General features: G+C 30.0%; 2 protein-coding genes across 2 annotated transcripts in view; both read left to right on the top strand.

The window, feature by feature from the left end:
• Smurf (SMAD specific E3 ubiquitin protein ligase) overlaps window positions 1–4,252 on the top strand; it is a 12,602-nt gene extending 8,350 nt beyond the window's left edge. The window contains exons 8-13 of the mRNA XM_011499996.1: window positions 880–1,049; window positions 1,135–1,325; window positions 1,688–2,085; window positions 2,583–3,043; window positions 3,526–3,716; window positions 4,015–4,252. Of these exons, the coding sequence (XP_011498298.1) occupies window positions 880–1,049; window positions 1,135–1,325; window positions 1,688–2,085; window positions 2,583–3,043; window positions 3,526–3,713 (1,408 nt within the window). The 3' untranslated portion in view covers window positions 3,714–3,716; window positions 4,015–4,252. The remainder of the gene's footprint in view (window positions 1–879; window positions 1,050–1,134; window positions 1,326–1,687; window positions 2,086–2,582; window positions 3,044–3,525; window positions 3,717–4,014) is intronic.
• Window positions 4,253–12,668: 8,416 nt separating this feature from the next.
• DNAlig1 (DNA ligase 1) lies at window positions 12,669–16,277 on the top strand. Its single transcript, XM_011500196.1, has 2 exons — window positions 12,669–14,237; window positions 14,567–16,277. The coding sequence occupies exons 1-2, from the start codon at window positions 12,746–12,748 to the stop codon at window positions 16,186–16,188; spliced, it is 3,114 nt and encodes a 1,037-aa protein (XP_011498498.1). The 5' UTR covers window positions 12,669–12,745; the 3' UTR covers window positions 16,189–16,277.
• Window positions 16,278–16,548: the final 271 nt, after the last annotated feature.

Raw genomic sequence — 16,548 nt, 5'->3', positions numbered from 1 at the left:
TATATATATATATATATATATATATATATATATATACATTTTGAGGCGCACGATGTGACATTACTAACTCTATTTATCGATAGCTTATTTGCATAAAAAGACAAGCTAATATTGTCGACGAATTTTATTCCCCTTTCGGGATTATTTATCACTTTTTTTCATTTTATCGAATCAAACTTTATTCACCATGTGTTTTTATCTCTACGGTCATATATTTGCGCGTAATTGTGAAAGTGTGTGCGTGGCGCGATTTACACGATAAATTTATGTAAATACTTTTACAATAAATTTTACAAAATTCATTTGCCATTCAATAAATTTACATAATTAGTATATATGAATATTAATGCTTAACCTTAAAATGTTAATCGAAGTGTGCGAAATTTCTCTTGTTCACAATGAACTGACTCTCTATATTTTTCCATTTTAACATCTCCAGCTTTATTTACATTAATTCGTTCTAAACTGTTTTTCATCTAATAAATTACATCATAATTATCTTATATATTAGACTTTGTACGCGCAAATACAATTGTTTCACTACATAATTCAGTTGTCAAATAAAAATACTTAATTGCCATATTTCCCCGTAAATCTTTTAGCCTAGTTTTATTATCTTTTTCCTTGATAGGATGTGTAAAAAGCACCTCTTATTTCGTGGTTTATTTTTAACAAAATAATTAAAATGCCATTATTAATAGGTGTTAATTGGTCGTAAAATAAAAATTAATGTAGCGAGTCTCATCGCATTGTGTCTTATGAAAGAATACATTTTGTCAATTGCGTCTTAATATCTAATTGATATTTGTTTTGAAATAAATATAGTATATATTTATTTTTATGCGACTTCCTGAATATATAATGCATAACATGCTCTAGAAGACAAAATGGTACTACTGCCCAGCCGACTAACACAAATAACGTAACAACGCCGACAAGGACGGAGCCAGCCGGTTCAACAACACCTACGGCATCGCCAGCAACTCCACAAAATGTTAATCAACAAAGGTCAAGGGCCGACGGCGCAAGTAATAACAACACTCCCACGAGTGAGTGTAAAACTTAACGTTGTTTCGCTTCTTAAAGCTAACACGCGTTTAAAATAGAACGTTGTACGAGTGCATTTCGTTTCAGCCGAGACTCCACCTACGCCTAATGGGCAGACAGTGTCAGATTTGCCCAAAGAGTTGATGGAGAGCGAGCTTCTTCCAAAATATAAGCGAGACTTGGTCGCGAAGTTAAAGTGTTTGAGAGCTGAATTGAATGCACTTCAGCCACAGACGGGGCACTGCAGATTAGAGGTGTCGAGAAACGAAATATTCGAGGTAATTATTACGGGCAGTGTGTACCAAGCTGGATTATCAAGTAATTTTCAAGCGTTTTCATCTTGAACTCGTCAAAACAAATTCCTTTCCCATTAAAATAATTATCCAAACCACCAAACTCACAAGTCATCGATTATCCCACGAACCCATCATTATCCATTATACGACGATGAGAACACGCATAAACATCTTAATTCGTACGTTGTTTTTATTCCGAACCCTTGCGTCATTTAAGCCGAAAAGATGAAAAGAAGTATTTGCTAGGAGCGACTAAAGTATATTAACAACGAGACAAAACGAGCGATAAATATTTAAAGTTGCCGGCACGGAAATAAAATAAAATATATTTTATCTCGTAACAGGAATCCTATAGACTGATAATGAAGATGAGACCGAAGGATATGAGAAAACGACTTATGGTGAAGTTTCGGGGCGAGGAGGGCTTGGATTATGGCGGTGTAGCACGCGAATGGCTGTATTTATTGTCCCACGAGATGCTCAATCCCCAGTACGGTCTCTTCCAGTATTCGAGAGACGACAATTACACTCTGCAAATAAACGCCGATTCCGGCATAAATCCCGAGCATCTGTCGTACTTTCACTTTACTGGCAGAATCATCGGCATAGCCGTTTTCCATGGCCATCACATTGACGGCGGCTTCACCACTCCCTTTTATAAGATGCTATTGAATAAAGCCATAACGCTTAGCGATATCGAAGGCGTAGATCCCGAACTGCATCGGAGTTTAACGTGGATGCTGTAAGTTCCTTATCCGAGTGTGTCAAAAGTATTTTTACAATCGAACCATGAAACTTCTTAACAGCGTAGCCGTAGTTTGATTTTTCATTATGACAATGTCTTTGGACACACGGATTCACGTCTTTAATGCTTGAATTAAAAACATTTTTATCTTTTTTCTTTTTTCTTTTTTTTTTTTTGTTTTTTTTTTTGTTTTTGTTTTTGTTTTTGTTTTTGTTTTGTTTTAAGTAATAATCGATTTGTCGTACATTTTGATATGAAGTCAAGCTTCCTGTGATTTTAGCTTTTAAACAAAACTTGTAAATTTCTAATACAATAATGCGAATTGATTTATCATGGGCAATGCATTATCGAGTGAATCGATCATTGGTCCGGCCAATTGAATAATGTCCAGGGTTTTTGAAAAGTCATCGCGTCTCGAGTAATTATCGCGATAAGCAAGATATTTGAAAATAAAATACTTATTCGTTATAATTTCTCTCGATTTGGCCGCCTAGAGAGAACAGCATAGACGAAGTGCTGGATGCAACGTTTTCGGTAGAGCACAGCAGCTTTGGCGTCCTCAAGAATCACGAATTGAAACCCGGTGGCAAAGAGATACCAGTAACGGAAGAGAACAAAAAGGAGTACGTTCGCCTGTATGTCAATTATCGCTTTATGCGTGGCATCGAGCAGCAGTTTCTCGCACTTCAAAAGGGATTCCACGAGCTGATACCCTCCCAATTGCTTCGGCCGTTCGACGAACGGGAGCTCGAACTCGTCATCGGTGGCCTCGGCACCATTGACATCAACGATTGGAAGCAAAACACCAGATTAAAAAATTGCACTCCCGAAACGTCGGTCGTCAAATGGTTCTGGCAGATCGTCGAATCGTACGGAGAGGAGATGCGCGCTAGACTTTTGCAATTCGTTACTGGCAGTTCCCGCGTTCCTTTACAAGGTTTCAAGGCCTTACAAGGTAAACTTCGTTTTGTTCATTCGCACTCGTTATTAAGTAAAAATCAGTCTCTTTTTTTTTCTTTTCTTTTTGTTTTACTTTTGGCTACTTTTAATTATCAAGAGCAACGTCTGCTCTAATCCTTATAGCTTTGCAGCCTAAAAAAACAGTATTTTTATATTATAAACTATAATGTGAAATATTTTTTTAATATTCTCTAACGCATAAAGATATATATTTCCATCCAATAGTTATTATTATTTCTATATATATATATATATTATATATTATATAATATATATTATAGTTGTTATTATTTCTATCCAATAATTTTGGATTATATTAATCTAATATAATTACTGCCATCGTCGGTATATTAATGCAACTTTTACTGTAATTTATTGTATTGATTTTTATATACAATTTATTTATTGCTCCATTTATAATTAATATTAAAAGTAGATTTTGCGAAGATACGTCATTTATGTGAATTCTCTTTGCAGGATCAACAGGAGCGGCAGGTCCTCGTTTATTTACAATACATGCTGTTGACGCACCAAGTGAAAATCTACCAAAGGCGCACACTTGTTTCAATAGAATTGATATCCCACAAAGTTATCCAAACTATAAGAAAATGCTGGACAAGCTGACGCAAGCAGTAGAAGAAACGTGTGGCTTTGCCGTCGAATAATTCGTAGGTTGAGCAACTTCTTTTTTTAATTCGGAGCATTTAATCAATCTGTAGGCGTAACGTATTACAATAAAAAGTAATACCATAAGACCTTTAGATAAACGAGTAAGTTTGCATAAAGTAGTCGCTGACTAATATATTCACAAAGTTATTGTTCTTAATATATAGGATAACATTCAAAAACTATTCAGTATATTATTTTAATGGCTTTACACGTATTTTTATTTATTTATTTTTTTTTTTTTTTTTAAACTATTTACATCTAAAATTAAAGCTAACCAATATTAATATTTTTAAATAGGTTGTTGTTGCTGGTGCAGCAAATGCGCTAACGATCGCTCAAAAAACGATTTCGCCGAAGAATTTCGTAGTGTCCCACTGCAATGAACATTGGGTAGGTGACGCGACTAACGATTACCGATTTCCTTAAAATACTTCTCTTTGTAAATATTGTAATGTGAAGGGAAATGCGAATAAGAATGAATTTGATGCGGCACAAATAGCCAAAAACACAACGCATGACACACACACACACACACACACACCCCCACACACACATATATATATATATATATATTATGAAAAATAATTGAATCATATGTGCGCACATCTATAGACAACACATACGCTTTCGGCTTATTTCATAAATGTTGAGAAATTACTCGAAAATGCTGGCGACGTTGCCTTTATATGTCACACAAACATTAATTTTCTGACAGGCAGAACTTAAATAAGAAATAGCAGTAAACTGTAATAGATTGCAATGTTACGGAGTCATTTTTTATAGACGATTTTCGTCAATGCTGTAAACGTTCAACCATATTTTTTATATAAATACTAGAGTATAGTTTTTCCTGTTAGATTTTCCATGTATACCACGTTTGTATAGCGATTATAATAATTTTTTTAAAGTTTACTTAATTTATAATGTATAAAATTTTCTTCAATTTTGAAATTTGTTTCGTATTAGTAGATGAACTGTTTAAATGTATAATTTTTATTTTAATCATCTATCATTTTTCTTTCATCCACATTAAATCGAAATCTATTTGAAGAATTCGTTTGATTATTGCTGTTTTTCAATTTTCTTTTTATTTTTTATTTTTTTTTTTTTTTTTTTTTTTTTTTTTTTTTTTTTTTTTTTTTTGAATCATTCGTATGCTTATAAAATTTGATGGAAAAAGAAATATACGCGCAGGATGGAATATTGAATGTCCTCGTACTAGCCTTATTCTACTTGTGTACAAAATAAAATAGAAATTTATTGAGCTCACATTTACATATCTTCGTGGTTGCTTGCAAAGCAGCCAATGTGCTTCACTGTTAATTAAAATAAAATTGTATAAAGATCTATTCTGCTAACGAATATTTAAATAAATGCATAACAATGTACACAATCATTTATTAATATTATAATCCAACTATCGAGTAAGAGTTTCGTGACGATGTAATCCAAGCAATAGGATATTCGTTAGAGTGTAAAGAAACTTCATCTTCTTCTTCTTCTTCTTCTTCTTCTTCTTCTTCTTCTTCTTTTTCCACCATATATAAATTAAATAAATTTGTACGGCAACGGTAAGCGTTGCGATAGAAAATTATCGGATAATGAAAATAAAATCTATATCGATATATTGATTTTCTATGATTGTTTAAAGTTGTCTATAATGACGTAATTTTTCTCAATTAAATTTAGCACGTATACAAATTATTATCTTACTACGAATATGCTTATTTAATTTACTAAGTGGTTTTATCAATGATTAAGAGTTTTTTCCATACAGTTCAAGAAAAACTAATTTTTGCTAAGGCTTTATAATGAGCCGAGAATTGAAAAGAAATTTTTAGATTCATATTACAATTTATATATATTTCAAATATATGTTTAACACATATGTCTCTTAATTTTACAGTTGTAAATTTTATCACGGATATATATATATATATATTTCACTTTTTTACACGACAATTTAAAGATAATAAATTTTGAAATAATTATACGAATAATTGATAAAATCGCCCGTAGGTAAAGTCATTTTAAATAAGTAAATTATAAAATATGTTTTATCAAACATATTTAGAAAAAGAAAGAATTTTTTAAATGAATATTCTTTTTGAGATAATAATGTTTTTTGTACGTACTCTTTTTTTTTTTTTTTTTTAACAAAAACAAAAAAAAACAAAAAAAAACCCCCATACATTATAGACAACAAATAAAAGCAATAAAACGTGCTTTCCGAGATTGTTTTTTAATTAATATATCTAAGCATTTAATGAAAATAAATTTTGAAACCAAATTTTGTACATATTTTTAAACTTAAGACTATTTATATTCTTTAGTAATGATTTATTGTACGATCTAAAGAGTAATTGAATAATACTATTTTTATTTGTAATCGTATTTCAAATTCAATTTAATAAAATGGAAAATATGAACAAGTGATAATTCAATGACGAAACGAAATTACCGAGCGTCATTGTAGTGTTTTTTCAGTTTCGCTATATCCAAAAAAGCCTTGTGTCCGTAAAATCTAAACGAGTGTTGTTGTTAAGAAAATTCAATATTGTTTGATTGTATGATGCGTGCATGTATGTGGCTCGATAGGTGGAAATAATGAACTTTGCGAATATTAAGGGGAGAAACTTACAGTTAATTTCATTACAAAGGTGCGCAATTTAGAACAGAAATATTATTATTGAGTATTTCTAATGCTTCACTAAACATCAACGATTATTTCACTCGACTAATGTTGCTGTAACCAACAGTGTTTTTGTAAAGTTTTTATTAAAAAAATATTTTTAAATAATTATAAACTTAAATAGTAAGATAATAGTCACATTAAAATTTTTCAAAGAAAAAGATATTTACATATAATATGTACAAATACTGGAAGGACTTTGCCTCGTTTTTATATATCTCTTAGGGATATTATCGATATTCAAAAAACTGATTGCAAAAGCGACCTACGTGTCTTATGATTTTTCTTGAAAAATGCAACTGCGCAATGAACGTAACGACTATTGTTTTTAGCTGATTTTTACAATATTCATTAAGAAAATAGAAATTTTTTATATAATGAATAAATGTACTTTTAAATGATTTTTACTGTACATCTCTCCTTAAATGATTTTTGTATATAAATTTTTAGCGAAACGTAATATTTGTATGAATTAAGGAACAAAAAATCAGTGCGTTTCTTGGTTAGCCAAATCGTTCGGCTAGAGCAAGCTAACTGCGCAAATTATTTCAGATATGTAGTAAAAAGTAAAAGTTAAGAGATAATAAAAAGAAAAAGAAATAATTAATTAATGAAATAATGTACATTAGCTTTAATTTAAAATGCAAATATTTAATGAAAAAAATCTATTCGATGGAGGAACAGCAAGCGGATAGATTTAATTCAATTGAGATATATATTATATATGTGTAAATCTTTTTGTACCACATCGACGAAAGACTTTTTCACTTTGAAAGCTCATCGTGCTCAACTTTGTAAGTTGAAGGTCCTTAAGTTATTCGAATTGGAATTTCTTTCCAACGACTGGCTCTACATTAATTTTTTTTTTTTTTTTCTTTTTTCCTTATATTGGCATGTATATTGAAATGTTCATTCGTGCATTATGGTTATCCTTGTAAAGAGAGAAAACTAGTAATTTTGAAAAACATATCAATTATTATGCGTTTTAAAGCCATCAATATTTTTACCTATTGAAAGTTTCTTTAATGCCTATGAGAAGTTTGGATATTAAATTTTTTGTAAAATATTAAGCAAACATAATTTTTATAAGACTTTTTAAAATTATAATCTCATACCGAATGAGAATTTACCTTGTAAAAAAGTGCGAGTTTTTGTATGCATATTAAAAGAAAAAATTGGAAAAATCTGTGATACAGATAAAATAAAGTTTTTCAATGTTGTTAGAAAATTGTTAAAAAATAAAAGTAAATGGAGCCATGAATCGTGAAAGATTTTGATCACATATGGTTTTTATAATGTGATGAATAGTAGTTTCAATAACGAGTTCTGTACGATGAGGTTCTCTCTCTTTCTCTCTCTCTCTCTCTCTCTCTCTCTCTCTCTATCTATCTATCTATCTATCTATATATATATATATATATATGTATTCTCTTTTGTTTGTTGTAAAAAAAATCTTGTGTAGAGTCTGCGTTTGGATAAGAATGAGAGCCTTCGATAAGTGTGCCTTGAAAATAAGTGACAGAAAAACAGTCATTGATTGATGCTTTTGCTCCAAAATCCAATGAATAGACCAATTTATAAGTAATCTTGTATGCTTCTAACGTAAGACTCTAGGAAGAGTCATTTTTTTTATATGGAAAAGTTACAAGAAGAATACTGTAAATGCCGAAATACGAAATTAATGTATATTGAATTTAACTTTATATGTACTGATTATAATTAAACTATAGGCATTGTTTGATCAGTATAAGTGTAAAGGGAAGTTAACAGTAAGAATTGTAAATGCCTAGAAGAGAATGGAATGAGTGAATACGAATTAAAAGAAAAGCGTCATAACTTTTAATTCTTTATAACTTATCAATTTTTGTATCCCAGTGTCGCCGAAGAAACTATGTTACATAATATCGTGAATATTTCTGATTTGATTCCTTTAAAAGCAATGCTACGAAATCCATTATTTTTAAAATTATATTCAATAAAGATTCTCAATTTATGAAAACTTAGTTTTCACATGAACACGAACATGAAGTCTGTACTGCTAGTTTGAGTATATTTACACTATAGTATTATATATTAATAATTATGTATTTATATATATTTGTAATTACAATTACAAAATAATTTAAAAAAAAAAAAAAAAAAAAAAATTATTATTCTATAATAACAGTATGCTACTTTCATATATAAATTTTGTCCTTCGGGATTGTTATTTCATTTCATTTACTAAAGAAATATGTCATTAATTATATAAACTAAATTTAAATTAAAGTACATTAATCGTCTATTTATAACGTAATAATACTAGCTAACAAAAATAATTATAAATACATAATCTATATTAAAGACTCACAAGAATGTTCATTATAATAAATAAAATTATAAATACCGAACATTATGTAAGAGGCGCAAACCTTTGAGCTCAAAGTTTTTTCGTAGCATTGATTTTATAAAGCAATCAAATTTTTATATTATTCAACAAACCTCGTGAAAAAGGTCATTTAATTTGGCACAAAGTGCACTTTACCATTTTACGTATTTTGTTCTTCATTGTAACTTACTCTATTGAAACTCGCCATTCTATTATTTTTCTCTTTCATTAAAATCATACTAAAAATGGAAAATAAAAATTTGTCTCAGCTTTAATAGACAGTAGCTTTGTATTATCGTAGATCAATTCAATGGACTGAGTATCACTTTGGCATATTCTTTTTTTTTTCTTTTTTTTTTTTTGTATAGGACAAAAAAATTTAATATATAAATAAAATATGTAAACGCTTTAAGGACTCGATTCTTTCATGTTTTATTTATGTATTGCAGTTTTTTGTAGGATTTTTAACGTGTAATTTAAAATTAGGGTATACTTTAGAAACGAATGAAACCGTATACCAACATCATGATTTGCTCATTTTGTTATATGAACAAAAAACATTACCTAAAGTAAATTATGTACGTTGTTTTACTACATACGTTGTTTAAAACGTTCAATTTCTCTACAAGAAGTAAAGAAAATGATCTTACATCGAATTGTATTTAGATTATTTTCAATAAATTGTTCTTTATTGACTGAACGAAATAAATAGTGTTTTTATTCCAAGCCTATTTACACTTAATCCACTCTATAAAATTATATATATATATATATATATATATATATGACACATTTGTCATTTAATTATTAGAAATACTAATCTTTTAAATAATTAGATTTTCAAAAAAATCCGTAGTAGTTTACAAGTTAATTTTAATAATAATTTTATCAAGTACGATCGTCAATCGCTAATAACTCGTGTGAATTTTGCACAATTTTTTTTTATTTTTTTTTCTACGTATGTAACAACGAACGAATTAGATGTACAGAACAATTACAAAATAAACATGATAAACTTAAGCGCAAATACGAAAACAAAATTAGTGAAAAATATATACAACCAAAATTGACTCTTATTCCACGTAACTTGATTCTATGGATAATATAAGCATTCGTGTGGTATTTGTTTCATGTATTCAGGTAAATTATCACAACCGTCAGATAATATTTTTCTAAGTAAAATGAAATCTAATCAAATAATTTTCTATTGAATGAATATTAAATTTAAACATTTTTAAAAGTATTATATATCGAATTATGACTACATGAGTAATTTTTAATACATATTCCATTAAGACTAAAATATTACTATTGACATTTATAAAAGCACAATGGACTTATTAACTTGTGAATAAATTTTCTCTTTAAAATAATATTAAAAGAGCATTAGGCTCATTAAAGCTTAATGGTAAATATAAAAAGCTTTACTTTATGAACATCCTGTCGATTGCATTTGTTATCGCAACAATCCCATCCCAAATTTCTTTGTTACTCTTACGCGCATTCTATTCATTACGACTTGCATGACTTGCATTACAAGTCTTTTCAACTAATTTCCTTTTGTCTCTATTATATAGTTCGGGTCAATGTGCATAATAGAATCAAGATTATCAAATTAAAAAAAAAAAGTAAAGAAAATCGGTAGTAGAACATAATAATAGTTGAGGCTGATAATTAACAATTAGCATTTTTTCTATTTCTATTAATTTTAATTAAAATTAATTGAGATACTTTTATTAGCAATTAAATTTTGAAATAAAATATCAATACAGTTTTATTATTATACCTTCTTTATTAATTTCATAAATAATGTCAATAAATAATGTTTAAATATTTGTTTTGTAGTAAATAATATTAAATGCAAATAATTTAAAATCATTAAATACAATTTAAATACAAAAATTTATTTTTTAATAAAATAATATCATTTTATGAGTTATGAAAAAGAAGTGTAAAAATAATATTTCATTGGCAACTCCAAATTAAAATAATACTGTTTTTTGTTATAATGTATACTTGATATTTTGAAAATTTTTTAATTGAAAAATTTGTAATTATTATATTATGGGAGATTAATTGAATAACACATATAAACAATTTGATTATACAATTTGACAATTATAATTAAGAGGCAAGTGAGTGTGCTTGATTGATGGGTCTATATATAAAATATCGTAATCATTTAAAATCTTCTAGCTTCTATAAATTTATTACAATAATGATCGATTGAGAAATAGTTTAGACTACTTGTATCATTGATCGATGTGAGCATAGTGATGATTTGATAAAAATAATTAATATAAATGAACATTTTCTCATATTATAAATACAGAATTTAAATAATTCTATATTATAGATAAAGGAATAGAGAAATTGCAATGACCTAACTCACCCAATTCACATATCATTTCTACTTATATCAGTATTTAGAATAGAATTATAAATAAAAATATAAAAATCAGCTTCGATTAAACTTTACAAGTTATTTCATTCAAAATATGGAATACGGTGCATTCTACATTTATGCATTCATACATACACGTATATGTAGATGCATGCTTGTATACATGCATATATATATATATATATATATATATTTCAAATGACAAATATTTCTTTGTTATGTGTAAAATTTACGCTTCAAATCTATAATGTTATTTAGAAAAAATCCATAACTTAGACCTTCGCTTGTTGACGGATTAATCTATCGTATTTCGTACATCGTTCTTTAAGCCGCATAATTAACATTTATTGTTTAATAATTTAATAATTTATTATAAACGTAACTTATAATAGGATAATGATTTCTCTTAATTAGTCTTAATTTTCAACAGTAGTTCTGTGTAAATAATTGCCTTTCATTAATATAACATTAAAGTTGATATCAATACATTATATTTGTATAATTATCTTTGTATGAATAATCTATACTAATGTTTACGCGATATAATGAATAAAAAAAAAAAAATAATAATAACAACAACAATTTTTATATTTATCGTACGTAGACAAAATTTTATTTTTACAATCTGTGATTTGTTACATTGATACAATTCATTACTAATAACTTCATTATTACATTATTTCATTCATATTATTTTCATATATTCATATATTTATTATCGATTCGATTTTATTATCGATTATTCACATATTCATATTATTTATATAAATATTAGTAAGACAAGATAATTATGTAATAGAAAAAGGATATAAAGCTTTGGACAACTTTTTCATAAAAACACTTTATACAAACGTATAATATCGTTATAGCATCGTGCTTCGATTAATCTTTATATATTTCATTGAAATAGAATAAAGATTTGTTTAAAAGTCTAAAAAAACATCCTTTTACTTCAATCTAAAGGCACGTACATTTTTATTAGTGTATTGCTATTCTTATACGTAGGCAATAAACAATGTCTTATAAAAGTATAATTAACAATTAGTTTTAATTGCTGTACCAATAATTTCAATGTAATGAATGAGTATTTAAAAATGACTACGAATTATTTTTACATAAAATTTAAATAAACATATAGCGCGAGAGGCCATATTTATTTAGATATTATATTATAAATTAATATTATAAGAAAGTTTTATCGTTACGAGATACCTCGTTAAATCCAATATAACACTATGTACGTAGAACACTGTGTGCAAGCACACAGACGCACGCAGACGCACACAGGCAAAGATAATGTGCACTTAACTATGTAAGTGCAGCTTAATAATTATATGTGCACGTCGAAAGAACTGCTCAGCTTCGATTTAATGCGCAAGCGATTTTAATTTTCCCCTTCCCCTGAGGCGCGCCGCCCCACTCCAATAATAACAACTTTCCGCTCTTCGTTCGATAAACTACGGATTCGTTCGTGTTTGTTCGGTAAATCCAAAGATCAAATTGGCGCGAAACTATCGTCGAAAATTGATTTAACCTAAAGGAGTGACAACAGATTTGCTCGGAAATGTCCCAGAGGAGTATCACGTCGTTTTTTACACGAACAAATTTAAAAGCTGAGACGAAGGATGAAAAAAATAAAAACAACGAGGTAACAGTCAAGAAACAGGATGTGCTCGGCGAGAAGGAAACTAAGAATAAAAATGTCGAGACTAAAAAGACTACGGCTTCGAAGAATTTGGTAAGTAGTGGTAGAGCTAAAACGGATAAAAACGAGCATAATGAAAAACGCAAAAAATCTTTGAATAATGTGAAAAACTCACAGCCTTCAAAGAAATCGAAGGGCAATGATGTTGAAAAGAAAAAGGAGAATCAGAAGGCGAAAGTGTGCGATGAAAAATCGGACTCATCATCCGAGGATGAATTATCAAATGGAAGATTTACGCGGATTAAAAATATGAAGAAAGAATCAGCGATACTGAATAGGATTAAAAATTTAGTGGACTCAGACACCTCATCCGATGATGAGAAAAGTATCTCTAGTGGAAAACGAAAAAAGATCAAAGAGTCCGTGGAATCTGGAGCATTAAAAAGAACAAGAAAAAATAACGAAGACTTATTGGAAAGTGATGATCAAGTTAATAATGAGAAAGAGAAAAATGATAGGGATGATTCGACAGAGCCTGAAGCCCCATCGGATGAAGATAGGGATGTCATTCGAGAGAAAAGCATTTCAAAAAGTAATTTTAATAAATCCAAAACATTTAAGAAATTACAATGTTTTGCTTATAGCGATGAACAGTTTGATAATAATGATTCTATAAAGGAAAGTAAAAGTATTAAAATTGATTCCAAAAAATTTAGCAAAAATGCTATCGACGACGGGGAAGCATCGAATACAGACGATAGCTCGCCTGAAAAAGAAGATGTAAAAGTTGAAAATAAATTGGTAAAATCGTCAATATCAAAAGAATTTGAAAAGGTCACGGAGAAAGATGAATCCAATGAAGACGACACGACGAATCACAAATCAGAGATAAATGAAACAGTTGTGTTAACAAAAAGCGATAAGAATGTATCGTCAAAGGATGTAAAGAACATCGACGGTAAAGAAAAAGAGCAAAAAATTCAGAAAGAATCTCCATCGTCAAAGCAATCGATTACTAATGGCAATTCTATAATTGCAAAAAATAAAAAAGTTAATGAAGAAAGTGATTATAATCCTATGGCATCCTCGTATCATCCGGTCAACGATGCCTCTTGGAAAGAAGGACAAAAAGTGCCCTATATTGCATTAACGCGAACATTTGAGCTAATCGAAGGAATTAGCGCTAGATTGAAAATAATTGAAATATTATCAAATTATTTTCGTTCTGTGATAGTTTTAAGCCCAAATGACTTACTAGCCAGTGTATATCTGTGCTTGAATCAACTTGCACCAGCTTACGAAGGATTAGAATTAGGAATAGCAGAAACCAACTTAATGAAAGCCATTGCTAGTTCAACTGGTAGAACTATCGCGCAAATTAAAGCTGAATTACAAAAAGTCGGTGATCTTGGTAAGTAAATGAGTTTATTAATATTATATTTTGTAATTATCATTTTTTATCAAACGAGCATGGTCACTCAATTTATTAAAGTTTATAAAAGAAATGTTCACAATGTATAGTAAAATAATAATTAAATTATATAAAATTTGATTTTCTATTAGAAAAAGATTATTATTATATAATGTTATTATTGACTTGGATTAGCTTAGGCAAATCTTGAAACAAATATAAAAATTAGACGATTAAGTAGAAATTTCATTGTAAATTTCATCGTAATTTTCTAATGTAGTTAGATGAATTGCATTGTAAACTGTATGTAAATTATAATTTATTTATAGGAATCGTTGCAGAAGGAAGTCGTTCCAATCAGAAAACAATGTTCCAGCCACCGCCGCTAACCGTCAGTTCAGTATTTACAAAATTAAAGGAAATTGCTGTAACTACCGGCACAGCTTCGGGAATGAAGAAAGTTGACAAGATTCAATCTTTATTCGTAGCTTGTCGCTATACAGAAGCGCGATATTTAATTAGATCTCTTGCTGGAAAGCTTAGAATAGGTCTGGCCGAGCAATCTGTTCTGCAAGCTCTGGCTTTGGCATGCGCAATGACACCCCCAGAGCAAAGCCGTCCGTTTGAAATATTGAACGCTTCCAAAGGCATGTCTAGTGATAAATTTAAACAAAAATTAGACGAAACGTCTTTGATTATTAAGACGACCTATTGCCAATGTCCCAGTTATAACAAAATAATTCCAATTCTCTTGGGAAAAGGAGTCCAAGAATTACCGAAGGAGTGCAAGCTTACGCCAGGAATTCCTCTGAAGCCTATGCTCGCGCACCCAACAAAGGGTATACAAGAGGTAATTACCCGGCTCGAAGGATTAAAGTTTACTTGCGAATATAAGTACGATGGCGAAAGGGCGCAAATTCACATCCTAGAAGATGGCACGATCAAGATATATAGCAGAAATCAAGAGGACAATACCAGTAAATATCCAGATATTATTAATCGAATATCAAATACACGAAATGAATCGGTTAAAAGTTGCGTATTGGACTGCGAGGCTGTCGCTTGGGATAAGGAGAAGAAGCAAATTCTGCCGTTCCAGATCCTTAGCACGAGAAAGCGTAAGGATGCAAACGAAGCCGAAATTAAGGTTCAAGTTTGTGTATTTATGTTCGACATGTTATATTTTAATGGGGAAGCATTGGTTGAAGAGCCACTGCAAAGGCGTCGGGATTTGTTAAAGGAACATTTCAAGGAGGTTGAAGGCGAGTGGTTCTTTGCAAAAAATTTGGACGTGAAATCTGTAGACGAAGTGCAAGATTTTCTCGATGAATCTATAAAGGGAAACTGCGAAGGTCTGATGATAAAAACTCTAGATAAAGACGCCACTTACGAGATTGCCAAGAGATCTCGAAATTGGCTGAAACTCAAGAAAGATTATTTGGAGGGTGTCGGTGATACGTTGGATTTGGTCGTTATCGGCGGCTACTTGGGCAAAGGTAAACGAACGGGCACCTACGGCGGCTTTCTCCTCGCCTGCTACGATCACGAAAACGAAGAATATCAGAGTATTTGTAAAATCGGCACGGGCTTCAGCGAAGACGATCTCGCCAAGCATACGGACGCCCTCAAGGAATGCCTTATAGACGAGCAAAAGCCATATTACCGTTGTGACTCCAGTCTCGAGCCAGACCATTGGTTCGAGGCAAAATTGATATGGGAAGTGAAATGCGCGGATCTGTCCTTATCGCCGGTGCATGCGGCAGCAAAGGGTATCGTCGACCCGGAAAAGGGAATATCCCTGCGATTTCCAAGATTCATACGCATCAGAGATGATAAAAACTGCGAAGATGCGACGTCAGCACGACAAATAGCCGACATGTACTTGAGCCAAGAACAAATAAAGAATCAAGTCTCGTCCAACTCGGCGACCGCGGAAGAAGATTTTTATTAAAAGTACTACGAAACCTTAATGTTGTTGAAAATTAAATTTTTAATGCGACCGACGAGAATAATTGACGAAAGTGAGAGAAGCATTTTAAATAATTATAGTTGTATATTTTTTATTATTGTCTTAATGACAAATGTATCCTTTGATATCATTGCCAAGAAATTAGACTTTTGTAAATATTCTTTTGCTATGTAACGATAAAAATTTGTAAAAATTCATATCTACGAGTTTTTTTGGTTAGTAATTTTCTTTTCCCCTCCGTTTTTTTCATCTAATGCGTCATATATTCAAAATCTGTAACAAAAAAAAATTTCTAATCTTTTTTTCTTTTTCTTTTTTTAATATTGGTTTGATAAACAAAAA

The sequence above is a fragment of the Ceratosolen solmsi genome, unplaced genomic scaffold (genome assembly GCF_000503995.2).
Source record: "Ceratosolen solmsi marchali unplaced genomic scaffold, CerSol_1.0 scaffold41, whole genome shotgun sequence".
Taxonomy (NCBI): Eukaryota; Metazoa; Arthropoda; class Insecta; order Hymenoptera; family Agaonidae; genus Ceratosolen; species Ceratosolen solmsi.
The sequence above is the reverse complement of the archived record's forward strand: the minus strand, read 5'-3'. Positions and strand labels throughout refer to the sequence as shown.